The sequence below is a fragment of the Tursiops truncatus genome, chromosome 2 (assembly GCF_011762595.2).
Source record: "Tursiops truncatus isolate mTurTru1 chromosome 2, mTurTru1.mat.Y, whole genome shotgun sequence".
Classification (NCBI taxonomy): Eukaryota; Metazoa; Chordata; class Mammalia; order Artiodactyla; family Delphinidae; genus Tursiops; species Tursiops truncatus.
The window spans coordinates 54747763-54765101 of NC_047035.1; the positions used below are offsets into that span (position 1 = coordinate 54747763).

The following is a 17339-nucleotide window of genomic DNA, read 5'->3' on the forward strand; positions in this document are numbered from 1 at the left end:
TGTTGGAAAAATGGCATCAACAGACTTGCTCGACGCAGGATTGCCACAAACCTTCAATTTGTAAAAAACGCAGTATCTGTGCAGCTCAATAAAGTGAAGCGCAATAAGACGAGGTATGCCTGTTATTATCTCAAAATAAACGGCAGGCTTAAAAACCACACACGCAGCAGCCCTTTTTCCTACAATGCAATCTTATCCTTTGAAACAGAAGGAACTAATTCTGTCAAACAGCAAAGTAATTTTTTTATATTTCAGCAATTTTATACACACATACATACACACACCAATTATTACAAACATTAGACTTTGATTCTAATACTTTCCATAATGTACAAATGCTATGAAAGTTATTTTTGAAGCTAAAAAAATATTATCTAAAATGTTCTTCAACTTAATCTGAAAATTATAAAAGAGGCAACTTTAATTACAAAACAATAAGGCCTAGTCTGATATTACTTGATTTTTCTGTCCCCTCTAATCCCATTTAAATAGTTACTAACCTCCTGTTCTACATACTGAAGCAAATATACCCAGCCTGTAAAATCCTGAGGATTACTTTCTACAGTTTTCCAAAACTTTTCATATTCTGGAGGGAAATTTGCTTCTGTTTCTGTCACTGGAAGGTCCACAGTATTTGCTATTTCATTTTCTTCCGTAGTTGTATTCACATTAGGAGATCCATCAGGTGACTGTTCCATTTCTGTAACATTCATAATCTCAGTACTGAAATCAGTAGACTGATCTACCACTACCTCTGAACTGTTGCCTGTGCTGCCATTATTGGAATTTCTGTACTCATCCATGTGAGAATTTTGCATGGCTGTTTATTTTTTCTTCAGTTAATGATCTGTGGAAACATAAAGAGAAACATCTTCCAAATGTTTATTTGGCATCATCAAAACCACCTTTTAAAAGCCCAAGTTAGCTATTAAAGGAATATATTAATTTGATTCTTGAGCTCTCCTGTAAGTCATAATCAGAAGGTTTATTATTTTTTATATTACAAATTAAATTCTGTAACAAATTTTCCAAACTTCTGCCAGTTTATTGTTGACTGAGCAAAAACTAGCTCCTTCATCTATAAAACAGTGAGTATTGAGCCTGCTCCCTAAAGAAGCAATCATATCTAGAATTCAGTGCTCCTTAGCTAGCTAAGAATCTAAATTTTAATATCTGAATGCTATCTTGCTACCAATCCTGAAAAACAGCAATATCTTTAATATCTGTTCTGGAGGCTTTAGCTAACAAAACAAATTCTGGTCATGGATATAAATGTTTCAGAGGGAAATTCATAACTTAGCTCAGGATAGATTTTTAAGAAGGTTATACTGTTGAAATATATCTATAAATTTTAAATCCTAGCAGCTAGGTTTGATTTTATTATAGAAGATACACATTAAGGTTTTAAAACTAAAGAGTGATTTTTAAAGTAAGTGTTATTAAAAACATAGTTATAAAAGAAATAATAAAAAAATAAAAACATAGTTATAAGGGAATTCCCTGGCAGTCCAGTGATTCGGACTCTTGTGCTCTCATTGCTGGGGCCCCGGGTTCGATCCCTGGTCAGAGAACTTAGGTCCCACAAGCCACGCAGTCAAAAGATAAAAAACCATAGGGCTTCCCTGGTGGCGCAGTGGTTGAGAATCTGCCTGCCAGTGCAGGGGACACGGGTTCGAGCCCTGGTCTGGGAAGATCCCACATGCCACGGAGCAACTAGTCCTGTGTGCCACAACTACTGAGCCTGCGCATCTGGAGCTTGTGCTCCGCAACAAGAGGCCGCAACAGTGAGAGGCCCGCACCGCGATGAAGAGTGGCCCCCGCTCGCCGCAACTAGAGAAAGCCCACGCACAGAAACGAAGACCCAACACAGCCAAAAATAAATAAATATTTTAAAAAAATCATAAAAAAAAATTTATGAAAGTTTTATCATCTGGATAGTTACTTCATAAAATCTTTTAAATTAAGTCATCTTATGGTTAAGGCCATAAAATAATAAGGAATTATTCTTTTATCCTGTAAGGTAATACTACAATATATTTTCACAATTCACTTCATCTCTTCCACTAACAGTTTAAATGGAAACTGAATCATTAAATTATAGAGCATGTCTTCTTTTTAAATTAGGGATTATTCTCAAAACTAAACAGACCATAAAATTGATTTACTCCTAAAATATACTCAGAATACAGTTAATATTGCATAATATAATGTAAAAAAGGATTAAGACTAAAGGAATTCAAAGAAAGAAATGCAAGTGGCCAATAAACATATGAAAGGACTGAATCTTTACTAATAAAGATGTAAATTAAAACAATGAGATATCAAATTGGCAACAAGGAAAAAGATATTTCTGGAGGACAGTCGCACAAAATATACCAAATGGCAATTGTGCATATTTTATGTTATGTAAATAATCAGATAAAAAACATTTATTTATTTAAAAAGCATTCACTAGAACACTATTATAGCGAAAAAAGAGGGTAGTATTAAGAACACTGCTTTAGTAGGTGGCATGTTTGTACAATGGAATAATAATTTAAAAGGAAATATGTGCACCTGTCTTGATATAGAAAGATAACCACTACATATATATTATATGCATGCTACACACAGATCTGTAAGGATTTATATCAAATAAAATACACTAACAATATTAATTGGTGTTAATGGCTGTTCTCCCCATATAACTGGGCTGACGCTTTCTTCTGTTGGCTTATCTGCAATTATTTAACTGAAGTTAAAAAAAAAAAAAAGAGGTATTTTGTTTCATTTGTTTTGTTTTTAAGAAAAACGAGCTCCAGATATGACATGCCAGTGGTTGGCTGGATACAAATTTTTTTTTTTTTTTGCAATTTTATGCCTACTTTAAAAATCTGGGTTTCTCTATAGTCTACACAACCTAGCTCCACATAATAGTCACCTAGTAAGCTATTTTTTTTTAAAATACATATTCATTGGCCCCAACGCCAATGATTCTGAGTTCTAGGCTCAGGCCCAGAAAGTTGTACTTCTACCATGTTCTCTGAATGATTCAGAGGAACAGAAACTTATTCATGGGTAAACTGAACAATGGAACTGTTGCATCAAAGATCTGTGTATATTAAATTTGGGAATACGCTTACAACTTATCTTTAAAAAAGTTGTACCAGCCGTGTGACAAGACAATTTTAGCTGACTATCCAACATTCCCTCTCACCATCTTCTCTCACCATCTTCCTAATAAAACATTGTTTTGGTTCAGAGCAGCAATATACCTAACCCCATGTAAGGATTATGAGTCTGAAAAGCTCATCTGCTGCAGAGCTCTGGGAACAATTTTGCTTTTCTGATAAAAGGGACAGTCAGCAAATAGTGTAGGCTCTACCACTTTCTTCTTACTTTGAACGTGAACATATCTGAAACAACTTGTATTCACAAAGCAGTCAAAAGAACTGGCCAAGAAAATTAAGAAATGCCAGCCCTGACATCAAGCTGCTAATAACACAATGCCAGCTGTGTAAGAAAGTAAGTCCCTATTTGCTTAAACTAGTATCAATAGATGAGTTTTTCTATTACTTGCAGAAAAATGCATTCCTAACTAACCCACTAATGAGACATGGACATGAGAATGTCCATTTTTCCATCTCCTCTTGTCAGCACTAGGTATCATGAAACAATTTTTGCTCATCTGATTAAAAAAAGGAAAAAAGAGAGTACTACATACTACAAGTATGTTGAATTTCTATTTCCTTTTTCCCCTTAAACACTATTTCACATCCTTTGTCTATATTTTCTTTTTTTAATTTATTTACTTATTTGTTTATTTATCTATTTTTGGATGAGTTGGGTCTTTGTTGCTGCACGTGGGCTTTCTCTAGTTGCGGCGAGTGGGGGCTACTCTTCGTTGTGGTGCGTGGGCTTCTCACTGCGGTGGCTTCTCTTGTGGCGGATCACGGGCTCTAGGTGTGCAGGCTTCAGTAGTTGTAGCTCGTGGGCTCTAGAGCGCAGGCTCAGTAGTTGTGGCGCACGGGCTTAGTTGCTCCGCAGCATGTGGGATCTTCCTGGACCTGGGCTTCAACCCGTGTCCCCTGAATTGGCAGGCGACTCTTAACCACTGCACCACCAGGGAAGCCCTGTCTATACTTTCTACTGCATTTTTTATGAATGGTTTGCAAAAGCTCTCTGTAAACTAGAAAATGACACACATTGTAAAACATTTTTGAGTTTGTCTTCCTACTAGTTTTAGGTTTTTTCTGTGTGTATGGAAGGCATCTTTTAAATTGTCATGTAGATTTTTATATCCAGATTTTAAAATATGTCCACTATTTCAAAATGCAGTATGAAGCAAATTTTTTCCCAAGAAAGGATAAATTTAAAATGTTAAATGAAGTGAACTTTGAGGCTGAATGCCACTGGAAGAATTAGTTATAACCAGGTAAATCTAAGGAATATTTTTTAAAAAGGAGAAGAAGAAGAGGGAAAGGAGAAGAAGGAAAGGGGGGGAAGGTCAGGTGGGGACAAGAAAAAGTTTTCAATACTTGATGCATATCCAGCACTTTACTACATTCCTTATAGAGAATACATAGGTATAAGATAAGGTCCTCACTCTAAGGCTTATTAACTATTAGTAGTTGGAGAGCGATTAAAAAAACATGCAAAACAATTAGAGAGACAAAATTTCAAACGAAACAAAGTCAAAGTTTAGAAAAATCAATTGAACATTATAGGCATCTAGCAAACCTTCATGAAATATAGAATTTGGTCTTCACTTTGAAAAACTACAGATTTTGGAACAATAGAGAAATAATGATAAATTATTCCAAAATAGCGAATAGCCCACTTGACTTGACAGAACAACCCTTCTTATTAACAGTAGACAAGAAGATGGAAATTAGGACTGGTTCCAAGCCAAGAAGGAAATAAGACTGACCAGAATGAAGAGGGTCTGCATTGGGGAAGTGAAATGAAAGTAAGCAGCGTGGAGAGCAAGAGGAATCTGAGAAGAAATAAAACAACCAAATCTAGTTGGTACACGATAAAGGACAATCCCAAAGTATCAACATTAGACTACCAGAAAAAATAGTTCCCTTCTACTTGAATGACTGATTATTGTCATAAACTTTTCCGGGTTTACCAGTTGAGACCCTAGGAAAAGGCGCAGAAGCTTTTCAACTTATTTTGGTCTCTTCTGCCCCCTCCTTTAAAGGAAAGACACATTTGAAGACTAATCTTCCAGATACAAATTAGTCATTATTTTGTATCTTTTTATTTCAAAGCATACTGTCAAAAAAACAAACGGAAAGTTGTTACATTCTGATTCATTTACTACCTGTTCTATTCTAACTGCATACTTAAGTGGGACATAAGGGTTTCTTCTGGAATCAGCAAATTTACCACACCCCTGCATCTTCAGAAATGATCAATTACTCCACACCCTGCGATTACAGTGTTATAAAAAGAGTTAAGGAGCTTCCCCGGTGGCGCAGTGGTTGAGAGTCCGCCTGCTGATGCAGGGGACACGGGTTCGTGCCCCGGTCCAGGAAGATCCCACATGCCGCGGAGCGGCTGGGCCCGTGAGCCACGGCCGCTGAAACTGCGCATCCGGAGCCTGTGCTCCACAACAGGAGAGGCCACAACAGTGAAAGGCCCGCATACCGAAAAAAAAAAAAAAAAAAAAAAAAGAGCTAACGCCAGCCTTACCCCTAGGGAGATCATTTTTCTGATTACTTAAAAAAATCACATGGCCAAAAGAAAAATACACTAAAGTTATTTTTAATAAGTTATTCTAACATATACTTCATAATGTGGCAATTACTAGTACCAGTTTACTCTTAACAACAACCAATAACTTCCAACTAGCAATATAAAATGGCAAAGGGGTAAAAAAACAACTATCAAAAGGAAGAAGACAACAGTGTGGTATTGGCATAAAGACAAACAGACCAATAGAATAGAACAGAAAGCCCAGAAATAAATGTTGGACAAGGGTCCCAAGATCACTCAATGGAGAAAGGACAGTCTCTTTAACAAATGGTGCTAGGAAAACTGGATATTCACATGCAAAAGAATGAAGCTGAATCCTTATCTTACGGCATACACAAAAGTTAACCCAAAATGGATTAAAAACCTAAACGTAAACCCTAAAACTATAAAACTCCTAGAAGAAAACATATGGGAAAAGCTTCATGATATTGGACTTGACAATGATTTCTTGGCTATGATACCAAAAGCACAGGCAAAAAAAGCAAAAATAGACAAATGGGGCTACATCAAACTAAAACTTTCATGCATCAAAGGACACAATCAACACAGTTAAAAGGCAAATAGCAGAAGAGGAGGAAATATTTGCAAATCTTATGTCTGATTAGTAGTTAATATATAGAATACATAAAGAACTCCCATAACTGAACAACACTCAATTAAAAAATAAAAAAACGACTTAGACATTTCTCGAAAGATGATAAACAAATGGCCACCAAGCACATGAAAAGATGCTCAACATCACTAATTATCACAGAAATACAAATCAAATTCACAATGAGATATCACATCAACACCAATTAGGATGGCTACTATCAAAAAACCCCAGAAAATAACAAGTTTTGTCAAGGATGAGGTGAAATTGGAACCTTTGTACACTAACTGTGGGATTGTAAAATGGCACAGAAAACCAAATGGAGTTTCCTCAAAATATTAAAAATAGAGCTACCATATAATCCAAAAATCCCAGGGACTTCCCTGGTGGTCTGTCCAGTGGTTAAGACTCCACGCTCCCAATGCAGGGGGCCCAGGTTCAATCCCTGGTCAGGGAACTACATCCTGCATGTCACAACTAAAAGATCCCACAAGCCTCAATGAAGATCCCACACACAGCCATGAAGATCCCACGCGCTGCAACTAAAACCCAGTACAGCCAAAATAAATAAATATTAAAAACAAAAATCCCACTTGAGTATATATCCAAACTAACTGAAAGCCAGGTTTCAAAGAGCTAGCTATCTGTATACCCATGTTCATAGCCGCACTATCCACAACCACCAAAGGAGCAACCCAAATGTCCACCAACAGATGAAGAAGTAAATAAAATGTGATATATACATACAATGGAATATCATCAGTCTTTAAAATGAAGGAAATCTTGTCATGGATGAACCTTGAGGACATTATGCTAAGTGAAATAAACCAGTCGCAAAAAAAGACAAGTACTACATGATTCTACCTAGAGTCGTCCAATTCATAGAAAGAGAAAGCTAAATGGTGGTTATGAAGGAGTAGAGAGAGGGGGAAAAGAGTTGTTTTAATGGGTATAGTTTCAGATTTGTAAGATGAAAAAGTTCTGGAAATCTGTTAAACCACGTTAATATATGCAACACTACTGAACTGTACGCTTAAAAATAGTTAAGAAGGGACTCCTCTGGCGATCCAGTGGTTAAGATGCTGCACTTCCACTGGAGGGGGCACAGGTTTGATCCCTGGTGTGTGTGGGGAGACACACAACTAAGATCCTACACGCTGTGCAGCATGGCAAAAAAAAAAAAATTATGGTAAATTTTATGTGTTTTTACCACAATAAAGCTTTTTTTTTTAAAGGAAAACGACAGCTAAGCTATAACTAAATTAGAAAAGGCAAAATACAAGAGACTAGGAATTAGAATTTCCAGATCTTTCTTTCACCATAAGACAAAGTACAGTGTGGTAAATATTAGAAAGAACAAAGAGGTAGAGGAGGGTGAGTCCTACTTCTCTCCCTTAATAGCATGAGATTCTAGGTCAGTCTTACTTTTCTCACTTCCAAATAAGACTAGTAATACTTGTATTATCTGCTTCACAAGGCTGTTGAAAACTTCGGATGACATAAAAGCATGTGAAAGTCTTAAAAACTATAAATTCACATAAATGAAGATACCACTGTGAACAATTAATTCCCTGGAAATTGTTATCCAAACTTAAGGTGTTATACTTTAAAATTAATAACGAAAATAAAAGTGAACTTTACAATGCATTTAGAATTTGTTTTGCAGAGGTTTTAAGAGGAGGAAGAAAAAAATCTGTTGACTTTAACTTCAAAAAACTGGTAATCAACACAGCGTTTATCTGAGGGCATTATTTTATTTCTTGACTTTTCCATTTTAGATCTTTTTTGCTATTAGAGAAGATATGGGTTTAGTTATTATACCAAACATACATGCACAGCTTTCCTCTCATGTGCTCCCAATACAGTTCTATCAGGTTGGGCTTGAATCAATATTCAAGTTTATATTATTATGACCATGTAAACATTTTTTTCAAGCTATCTTGTAAACTATAATTACATTTCCTTGCTTCTCTTTCTTTAAATATTTCCTCATTTTCATATGTTTCATTGCCTTTGAAAAATGACCCCACATCCTTGAGGTCTTATAAAGGTCCTTCAAAAGCAACTGTCATTCATACTTATCAATTCTATTTTCCCTTCCGGAGCCATCCTTTCTGAAACCATCTAACCTTCTGCAACAGTTTAGACTGGCTTGTCCTGTCTAGGTTTGTCTCTTCATTTTTTTTTTTTTTGTTTGTTTGTTTGTTTGTGTTTTTTTGCGGTACGCGGGCCTCTCACTGCTGTGGCCTCTCCCGTTGCGGAGCACAGGCTCCGGACGCGCAGGCTCAGCGGCCATGGCTCACGGGCCCAGCAGCTCCGCGGCATGTGGGATCTTCCCAGACCAGGGCTCAAACCCGCGTCCCCTGCATCGGCAGGCGGACTCTCAACCACTGCGCCACCAGGGAAGCCCTGTCTCTTCATTTTGATCCAAGGAATTCCCTTCACTTGTCCCCTTGGTTGAATCTCATTTATAATAAAATCTTTTTCTTTGCTGATTTACTCCCTTTTGTAGAGAATCCTTTCTGTAACTCTGAAAAAGGGTACGTAGGGTGAAAAAAAGACTTTCCAATTCTAAAATCCTCATAACTGAATGACAGATTGTGAGTTTAAAATTCTAGAATGAAAATAATTTTTTCTTAAAAGTTTTGAAGGAATTTATTCATTGTTTCCTAGCATCTGACGTTGCTGTTGAGAACATCTGATGTCTTTTTACTTCTTATCCTCGATATGTAACCTTTTTTCCCTCCACAGAAGCTTTTAGTTTCTGTTTATCCCAGGTGTTCTGAAATTGCATAATGATGTGCCCTAAGGTGAGTCCTTTCCATTCGTTCTGCAAGGCATTCATTTGGAAGGCCTATTTTAATCTATTTACATCATTCAGTTCTTATGTTCTGTATCTATTATTTATTTGATAATTTCCTCCTACTGATTTTCTCTTTGTTGAATTCACACTGCTCAGGTGTTAGACCTCCCGGATTGATCCTCTACTTTTCTTACCTTTCCCCACATTTTTCTTCTAACTCTTTGATTCATTCTACTCTGCCAAAACTCTTTTACTGGATTTTTAATGTGAGTCAAATTTTTTTTTTTTTCGCGGTATGCGGGCCTCTCACTGTTGTGGCCTCTCCCCTTGCGGAGCACAGGCTCCGGATGCGCAGGCTCAGCGGCCATGGCTCGTGGACCCAGCCGCTCCGTGGCATGTGGGATCTTCCCGGACTGGGGCACAAACCCGTGTCCCCTGTATCGGCAGGCGGACTCTCAACCACTGCGCCACCAGGGAAGCCCTGTATGTCAAATTTTTAACTTCCATTTTTTATTCTCTGAGTAATCAATATTCCTTTTTCACTGTCGTATCTCCTGCTATCTCTCTATAATTTACTTTAAATTTTCTTCTGTTCTCAGCACTATCTGTCTCTTCTGAGTGTCTTCTGACTATTTATTTTGGTCTCTCAAGTACAGTGATTTTCAAACTTCTGTTCAAGAATAAGTGTGAGGCGTTACAAAACATATTAGAGGCTGGATAAAGCTTGGCAACTGGTGGGCCTCAGTGCAGGATGGCATTCTTTTTTTTTTTTTTTTGGCCACATCATGCAGCTTGCAGGATCTTAGCTCCCCGACCAGGTATGAAACCCATGACCTTAGCAGTGAAAGTGCAGAGTCCTAACGACTGGGAATGCCCAATGATGGCATTCTCTGAGGGCGGAACCCACTAAATGTCAGTGCTCTACATTATTTCCCTTGGGTTAAGTTTTCCCAAAGAAGAATGTTTCAACTTAAGTAAGGCAACAAGCATTCTGGGAGCAAAGAAGACAAACAGGGCTGGTGATTTCACCATTCAATATATAAACTTTCATTCAACTTCCCATTTTCGCTAAGACCCTTCACCCCTGCCCCACCTCCCAACAGCTGTGCTAACTTCTCTGCTTTTGCCCTCTTCAAATAACGAACATCCAGTTTTTTGCTGGCTATACTAGATGGAGAAGGAAAATCTAGGGTCTAAACTACTCTAGACTTTTAACAAATCTTACAATTTTTAGTTGCATTCAGCACTCCTATCTTCAGAGGCCCTTGGAACCTGAAATTCCTGAGCCTTTCTGGGATTTTGTGGGAATATCCATCTTGTTTCTTATTAACTTCCCTCTCTGCAGGCACCGAGCTGAACGCAAAAAGTGAAAACCTAAGTTAATCAGTTAAAACTGGTCCATCTGCTTTCTTCCAAAACGTGAATTCTCATCTGTTGATACCTCCTCTTCTGTTCTTTGTCCTTTTGGGTTTATACTATTTTATTTCTTTTTTACTTTATCTGATTTATATTTTTCATTTATTTTACTGAATTTAGGTATACAAATTACTCTATGCTGAACCCCTTTTATTTAGTATTTTTAAAAATCTCTAACCAATATCATATCCTAGTGTAATAATATTCATTCAACAGATATTTAATGAGCTAATTCTGTGTGTCGGACACTACTATTCTAAGCACTGGAAATTTAGCTGTGAACGAAACAGAGTTCCTGCTCCCAAGGAGCTGACGTTCCAGTGGGGAGATAGAGACTTTTTTTAATCTAACTATATTTCTAATATGTATGTGGTACCAAGTGCTAAGAACAAAATAAAAGAGAGGATGAGGTAGTAAGAAAGCCAGTCATGCAGCTGTCTGGAGGAAGAAAATGACAGGCAGCAGAAAGAGCAAGTACTGAGATAAGTAAATGCCTTGCCTGGCATGTTCACAGAAAAATAGATCAGCAAGAAGGGCAGTATGGCTGGATTTGCTTAAATATTCCTCAATTTGACTTGAGTTCTTTCTAAGATTTGGCTTTACTAAGTATATCACAGTAAACTCCCTCATGTAAATGCCTATTTGTAAAAAGCAATTTCCTTTGGGTTATATTCTCAAAATTCAGTATGTAGCATAAACCATAAAGTTAAGCACAGCTTTGACCTATGTTTAAAAGAAAATATTCTAGAATTTTCTCCTTAAGAAATAATGATGAATCTACAGGCAAATTATTAGAAGTATTAGACTTACAAAGTTATTGGCTAAAAGAGAAATATGTAAGAATAAGTAACATTTCTATTAGAAATAATTTTTAAAGGCCATATGAAAGAATTAATCATGAACAACCATGTTCTACTGCAGTATTTTTCCTAAGAAAATAACCATTTGTTGGTATACTACGTAGTCCAGCCCATATCACTCTGATGAAAATACTAATTTCTCATATTGACCTAGCTGCCACAACCAACGGTGGGTCAGGCTTTATCCTCCTAGATCTCCATTAATGCCCTATTTCCTTCTTAAAATTCTTTATACCTCCACGAAGTAAATCTATTATGTTACCATTCTCCCAATCCCCTCACCTCTTCTATTCTTTATTATTTTTTTTAATTTCTATTTTATATTGGAGTATAGTTGATTTACAACGTGTATGTTAGTTTCAGATGTACAGCAAAGTGATTTAGTTATATATACATATATCTATTCTTTTTCAGATTCTTTTCCCATATAGGTTATCACAAAGTATTGAGTAGTTTCCCTGTGCTGTACAGTAGGTGCTGTTGATTATCTATTTTACATATGTAGTGTGTATATGTTAACCCCAACCTTCTAATTTACCCCTTCCCCCCCCACCTTTCCTCTTTGGTAACCAAAAGTTTGTTTTCTATGTCTGTGAGTCTATTTCTGCTTTGTAAATAAGTTCATTTGTATCATTTTTTAGATTCCATATATAAGACATATCATATATTTGTCTTTCTCTGTCTGACTGACTTCACTTAGTATGATAATCTCTAGGTCTACGCATGTTGCTGCAAATGGCATTGTTTCATTCTTTCTTATGGCTGAGTAATATTCCACTGATATGTACAACATCTTCTTTAACCATTCGTCTGTCCATGGACATTTAGGTTACCTCCATGTGTTGGCTATTGTAAACAGTGCTGCAATGAACACTGGGATGCATGTATCTTTTCAAATTATGGTTTTCTCCAGATACATGCCCAGGAGTGCTTTTGCTGGATCATATGGCAGCTCTATTTATAGTTTTTTAAGGCACCTCCATACTGCTCTCCATAGTGGCTGTGCCAATTTACATTCCCACCAACAGTGTAGGACAGTTCCCTTTTCTCCACACCCTCTCCAGCATTTATTTTCTGTAGACTTTTTGATGATGGCCATTCTGATCAGTGTTGAGGTGATACCTCACTGTAGTTTTGATTTGCATTTCTCTAATAATTAGCAATGTTGAGCATCTTTTCACGTGCTTTTTGGCTACCTGTATGTCTTCTTTGGAGAAAAGATCTTCTGCCCATTTTTTGACTGGGTTGTTTGTTTTTCTAATATTGAGCTGCATGAGCTGTTTGTATATTTTGGAGATTAATACCTTGTTGGCCACATTGTTTGCAAATATTTTCTCCCATTCTGTGGGCTGTCTTTGTGTTTTATTTACAGTTTCCTTTGCTGTGCAAAAGCTTTTAAGTTTAATTAGGTCCCAATTGTTTATTTTTGTTTTTATTTTCCTTATTTTAGGAGATGGATCCAAAAAGATACTGCTGCAATTCATCCTGAAAAGTGCTGTTCTGCCTATGTTTTCCTCTAAGAGTTTTTCCCTCACCTCTTGTATACTCTTCCCTCCCTTTTGCTCTCAAAGTATTTGTTCTGTACCCCTATTATAGCACTCCTATAAAAGTTGGAATACATAACCATTTTTTGTCTTTTGCCCTCTAAGTATTTGTTCTGCACCTCTATTATAGCACTCTTATAAGAGCTATATTATTTGTCCTCCTCCTTACCTTGGTCACAATGGATGAAGTATCTCTGCTGCTACAAAAGGTCAAACCCTGAACTCATGACTTGGATCACTTCTCCCACCCATCTTCTCAAGAATGTTGCTTCTTAAATTATCTTGACTCTCTCCTTATCAGTTTCTCTCAGTATATTAGATTACTTCCATTAGCCTTCAAACATGTAAAAATATCTCTCATCTTTTATATAATAATTTATAATATACATACTATAATTTAGTTTAAAAACAACCAAAGGGCAATCATAAGCTATGTTAAGGATTTGGATTTTGTTCCAAATACAACGGGAAGACAATGAAGTTGTCTACTTCTACACCCTCCATTTACTCGTAAATTTGAATTCTTCTTTATCACGACTCTGAAATTCCCCCAAGATCACAATCTCCCTGTTTATAAATCCAACTGGACATGTTCTGATTCATCTTTCTGATCTGCTCATCACAGCATCCAACAGTAATGATGACTTCCTCCCTGAAAGGCTCTCTCTTCTTGCCCTTTACTGACATATCACAGTCACCTAGTTTTGTTGTGTTTTCCAGTTCAGCTCATTTCAGCTTCAAGGCCTTAGTGTACGCAGTTTCTTCTACCTGGAATGCTCTCCCACCCCTGTACCCCACCCCCACACTCCCACTCAGAGCCTTCAACCTAACTGAAGCCCACTCATTAATCTGGGCACATTTAAACATCCCTTCCAGAAAAGTATTCCCATACCCTCCAAATTAGTTAGGTTCCCCCAATGATGCTTCCATAGCATCCTTTTCCCCCATAGCACACATCACATTTGTGATACTCATTCAATGTCTATCTTCCTTTGTCTCAAATTCCCTGAGAGTAAGAACCGGGTCTACAAATACGTAGATATACAGTACACACGCAGGCCTAGTACACACTTAATTCACTGTATGATAAACAAAAAACACCACAGGCCTTACCCTCCACCCAGAGTCCTAAACCTAGTTTATTATTTTCAAAATCAATTGGAAAGTTGTATAATAAAGTGCTTGGGCTTTAGAGCCTGATAGAACTGAATTAAAGATCTGGCCCAGTTTCTCATTAGGGAACTTTGAGCAAGTTACTTAACCTCTCTAAACCTCATCCACAAATAATCACACATACCTTGCTATAAAGATTAACTATCCTCTTCTTTTATACTGCTACTGTTACAATATAAATAATTATTCTCTCCCCTCTTGAATAATGTTTTTCAAACATAATTCAGAATGCTTCAAACCAGCTTATTTTTTTTAAAAGGAAAAATACAGAGTAGAAAAAATACATCAGAGTGCAATGCACACGTTAAGGGCATACTGCTGAAACACACACAGAATTCAACTATTGGATTATTGGATTGAAATGTTACACATACATCCTATTATGGGTTGCAGTCAAAAAACTTGAAAAACATTGCTACACTATTGCTACAGATAAATTAATATTATTAGAATATTAAATTCAGTGAGATAAGGGCCCTTGGTTTTGTTCACTACTATGTCCCTAGAACCTAAAACTGTCTAGTATAAAACAGCACATAAATATTTGTTGAAAGACTTGAATGATACATCTGGTCCCAATTTAACTTTTCAAACGTATTAATCCTACAGTATTCCTTACTGTCATTTACAGAGGACAACACATTCCCATGCCTGAGCCTGGGCTCATGCTATTCTCTCAGAATAACAAAAGTTTCCTCCTTTTCTCAACTCACTAAGCCACTCGATGCCCTTTTACTACTCTGTACTTTCTTATATAAAACCATATGAAAGGTATAAAGTCCACAAGTATAAAAGAAAACATGATATATTAAAAGTGAATATGCAGTACATGAAAAAATACAGTTCTACATCAAGCTCATACAGTTCAAGTTTTAGTTCAGTTATGACATACATCTAACAATTCAGCATGCCATCTTAAAATTTAAAAGCTCTTTCAAGGAATGACTTAAATAACCCATACTCAATTAAAAATGAGAAGTCTGATCTATTACCTTCTTTTTCCTCTCTCTATAGGCATTTATGCTGACAGAGGTACTCAAAATCATACCACTGATTATTCTTTTCATAAAGAGGGCAACACATAAAAATCTTAAGTCATCACTAAGGAATGAAAGTCAGGAGTTTGAGTACTGCAATCAACTAGCTTTGCAATCCAGAAGTCACTCTGTGCCTCATCCACACATAAGCCAATTTGAAGACTCAAAGTGTTTAGAAGAAAAGAGGCTATCATAACCACTAGTTTTGGAAATTGTTTTCAGAGGCTGAGCAGAATGTTCACACATTGACCTTTTTAAAGTTTCCACGTATTAAGCACTTACTATGTTCCAGAAATTGGGCTTTATTTATTTACATAAATGTTTCTATCATCTTTGGTCTTTGAAAAAAAAAAAAACACCATTTGGCTGGAACTACTTTCTTCCCCCTTTGGCTACTTTTCAAAAAAAAAATTAAAATCCTATGTTTTATGCAGAATTATTTGTTAGCATACCACAGAAGGTTCTGTTCTTTCTCTCTCTTCTTTTTTTTAGGTTATTACAAAATATTGAATGCAGTTCCCTGTGCTATACAGTAGGCCCTTGTTTATCTATTTTATACATAGTAATTTGTATCTGCTAATCTTTCTCTTGAAAAAAAGCCACACACACTTTTTATCTTTCCCATATTCAACTACAAGTAAGCAAGTAAAAAGACTACCAAATATTCTGACACTAAAAAAATTCTGCTTTTCAATTCTCACTTCAAATATCTCTCACCACCTACTAATTAGCCATCTTTGGTAACCCCTAATTATTCCAGAGTTCACAATCTTAAAAACTTGTCTTCTTTAGTACAACTCCTTTCATTCACTTTATCCCTACCAGAGGCTGAAGAGTGGAAAATTCCAACTTTTGCAATTTTAGAATGAGGTTATAAAGGGGGGGTGGGGAGGGACACCTGACAGTAGTTGCTTGTTTTTTCAATCCACTTAAGCTCTCAAAGCCAAAAACACTTAAGTTCCAACATGAGTTTCATATTTCCCTGTATGAAACCTGCTTTCTTAGGTTTCAACCTTTACAACTGTAAAAAGAAAAGTGTTACGTATTTCTGAACAAGGATCAGTTGCCAAATAACATGACGTCCTCAAAGAAAAGGCAACATGAATATTACGCTAAAATTTTAGTCGGCATAAATATAGTACATAATATGGTACTTAATAACACATTAAGAGCAGTACTACTAATTAACTTAAAGATGTGATTTTTGGAACGAGAAAAATACCAGTGTTGGTCTCTGGCTACAAAAGGTAAACATTATTCTTTAATGTTTGGTTTTTCTGCTTCTACCCCATCCTGCCAAAAGCTTTAGCTGATATTTGGGGTGCTGTGACTCAGGGTCCCAGAGTGTGGCTCTGGTCAGAACGCGAAACGCGCCCTACAAGGCGCCTAAAAGTTTAACACAATTTGTATTATATTCTCCCAATCCTCTAGGTCCCTTCCACTTCCAGCCGTCCCAGCCACAGTGATTCCGAACTCTCGGGAAAGCTTTAGACTTACCCCCAAATCTCTTCCTAAATCAAGGTGGCGGCCCACATTTCCCCTCCCGTCCTGAAGCACCGGCAGACAAACGTGGGGTCTAAGAAAAGAAACCTCGCACCGCTCCACCCAACAGGTGGGAAGGAGGAGGGATGGACAGCTGGGCCCCGAGGCCAACGCAGGCCTCAAACAGGGCGGGAGTCGGAGGCCGCAGCCCTAGCGCGGCCTGAAACAAGGCAGGCGCCTTGCTGCCCCGCGTACCACCCACTCCGGCCAATTCCAAGGCGCCCGCCCCAGCTGACCTGACGATGGATGCCACTCAATGCCATGAGCCGCAGTGTGGGCCAACCGAGCCGAAGAGGGCACTTCCACCGTCTCTGTCCCCACAAACACCGGAGCAGACGCCACCAGCGCCACAGCCGCCTCTTCGAGAGTGCGGCGCGCATGCGTCCGTGTCCCCGGAGGCGAGGAAGTCACGTGGTTGCGCAGCGCGCAGGCCTCGCCCTCCGCGGGATCCGGCGGGGGCCGGTCCTGCCCGGCCACGCCTCGCCCAGCCCCGCCCCGCCTCGCCCTGCCCAGCCCCGTCCCCGCCCTGCCGCCACGGAGGGCGGGGCCGCTGCTCCAATTCAGTGTTTCCTCCTCTACGGGGACTTGCAGATCCGAAGGAGAGTCTTCAGGGCCTTCCACACCCCTGAT

The 17339-nt window shown here is 37.9% G+C and overlaps 1 protein-coding gene across 3 annotated transcripts in view; it reads right to left on the bottom strand.

Annotated features, from left to right (window-relative positions):
• The window catches only part of PRPF39 (pre-mRNA processing factor 39), a 37385-nt gene extending 20284 nt beyond the window's left edge, over nt 1-17101 (bottom strand). Inside the window, exons 1-2 of one of the 3 annotated variants that reach the window (XM_019923963.3) lie at nt 16946-17086; nt 501-847 (exon numbers count right to left, since the gene is read on the bottom strand). In XM_019923963.3, the coding sequence (XP_019779522.1) occupies nt 501-818 (318 nt within the window). In that variant the 5' untranslated portion in view covers nt 819-847; nt 16946-17086. Of the gene's footprint in view, nt 1-500; nt 848-16945 lie in introns of those variants that run through there. The other 2 variants (XM_073800518.1, XM_073800519.1) reach the window with 2 other exon arrangements.
• Nucleotides 17102-17339: the final 238 nt, after the last annotated feature.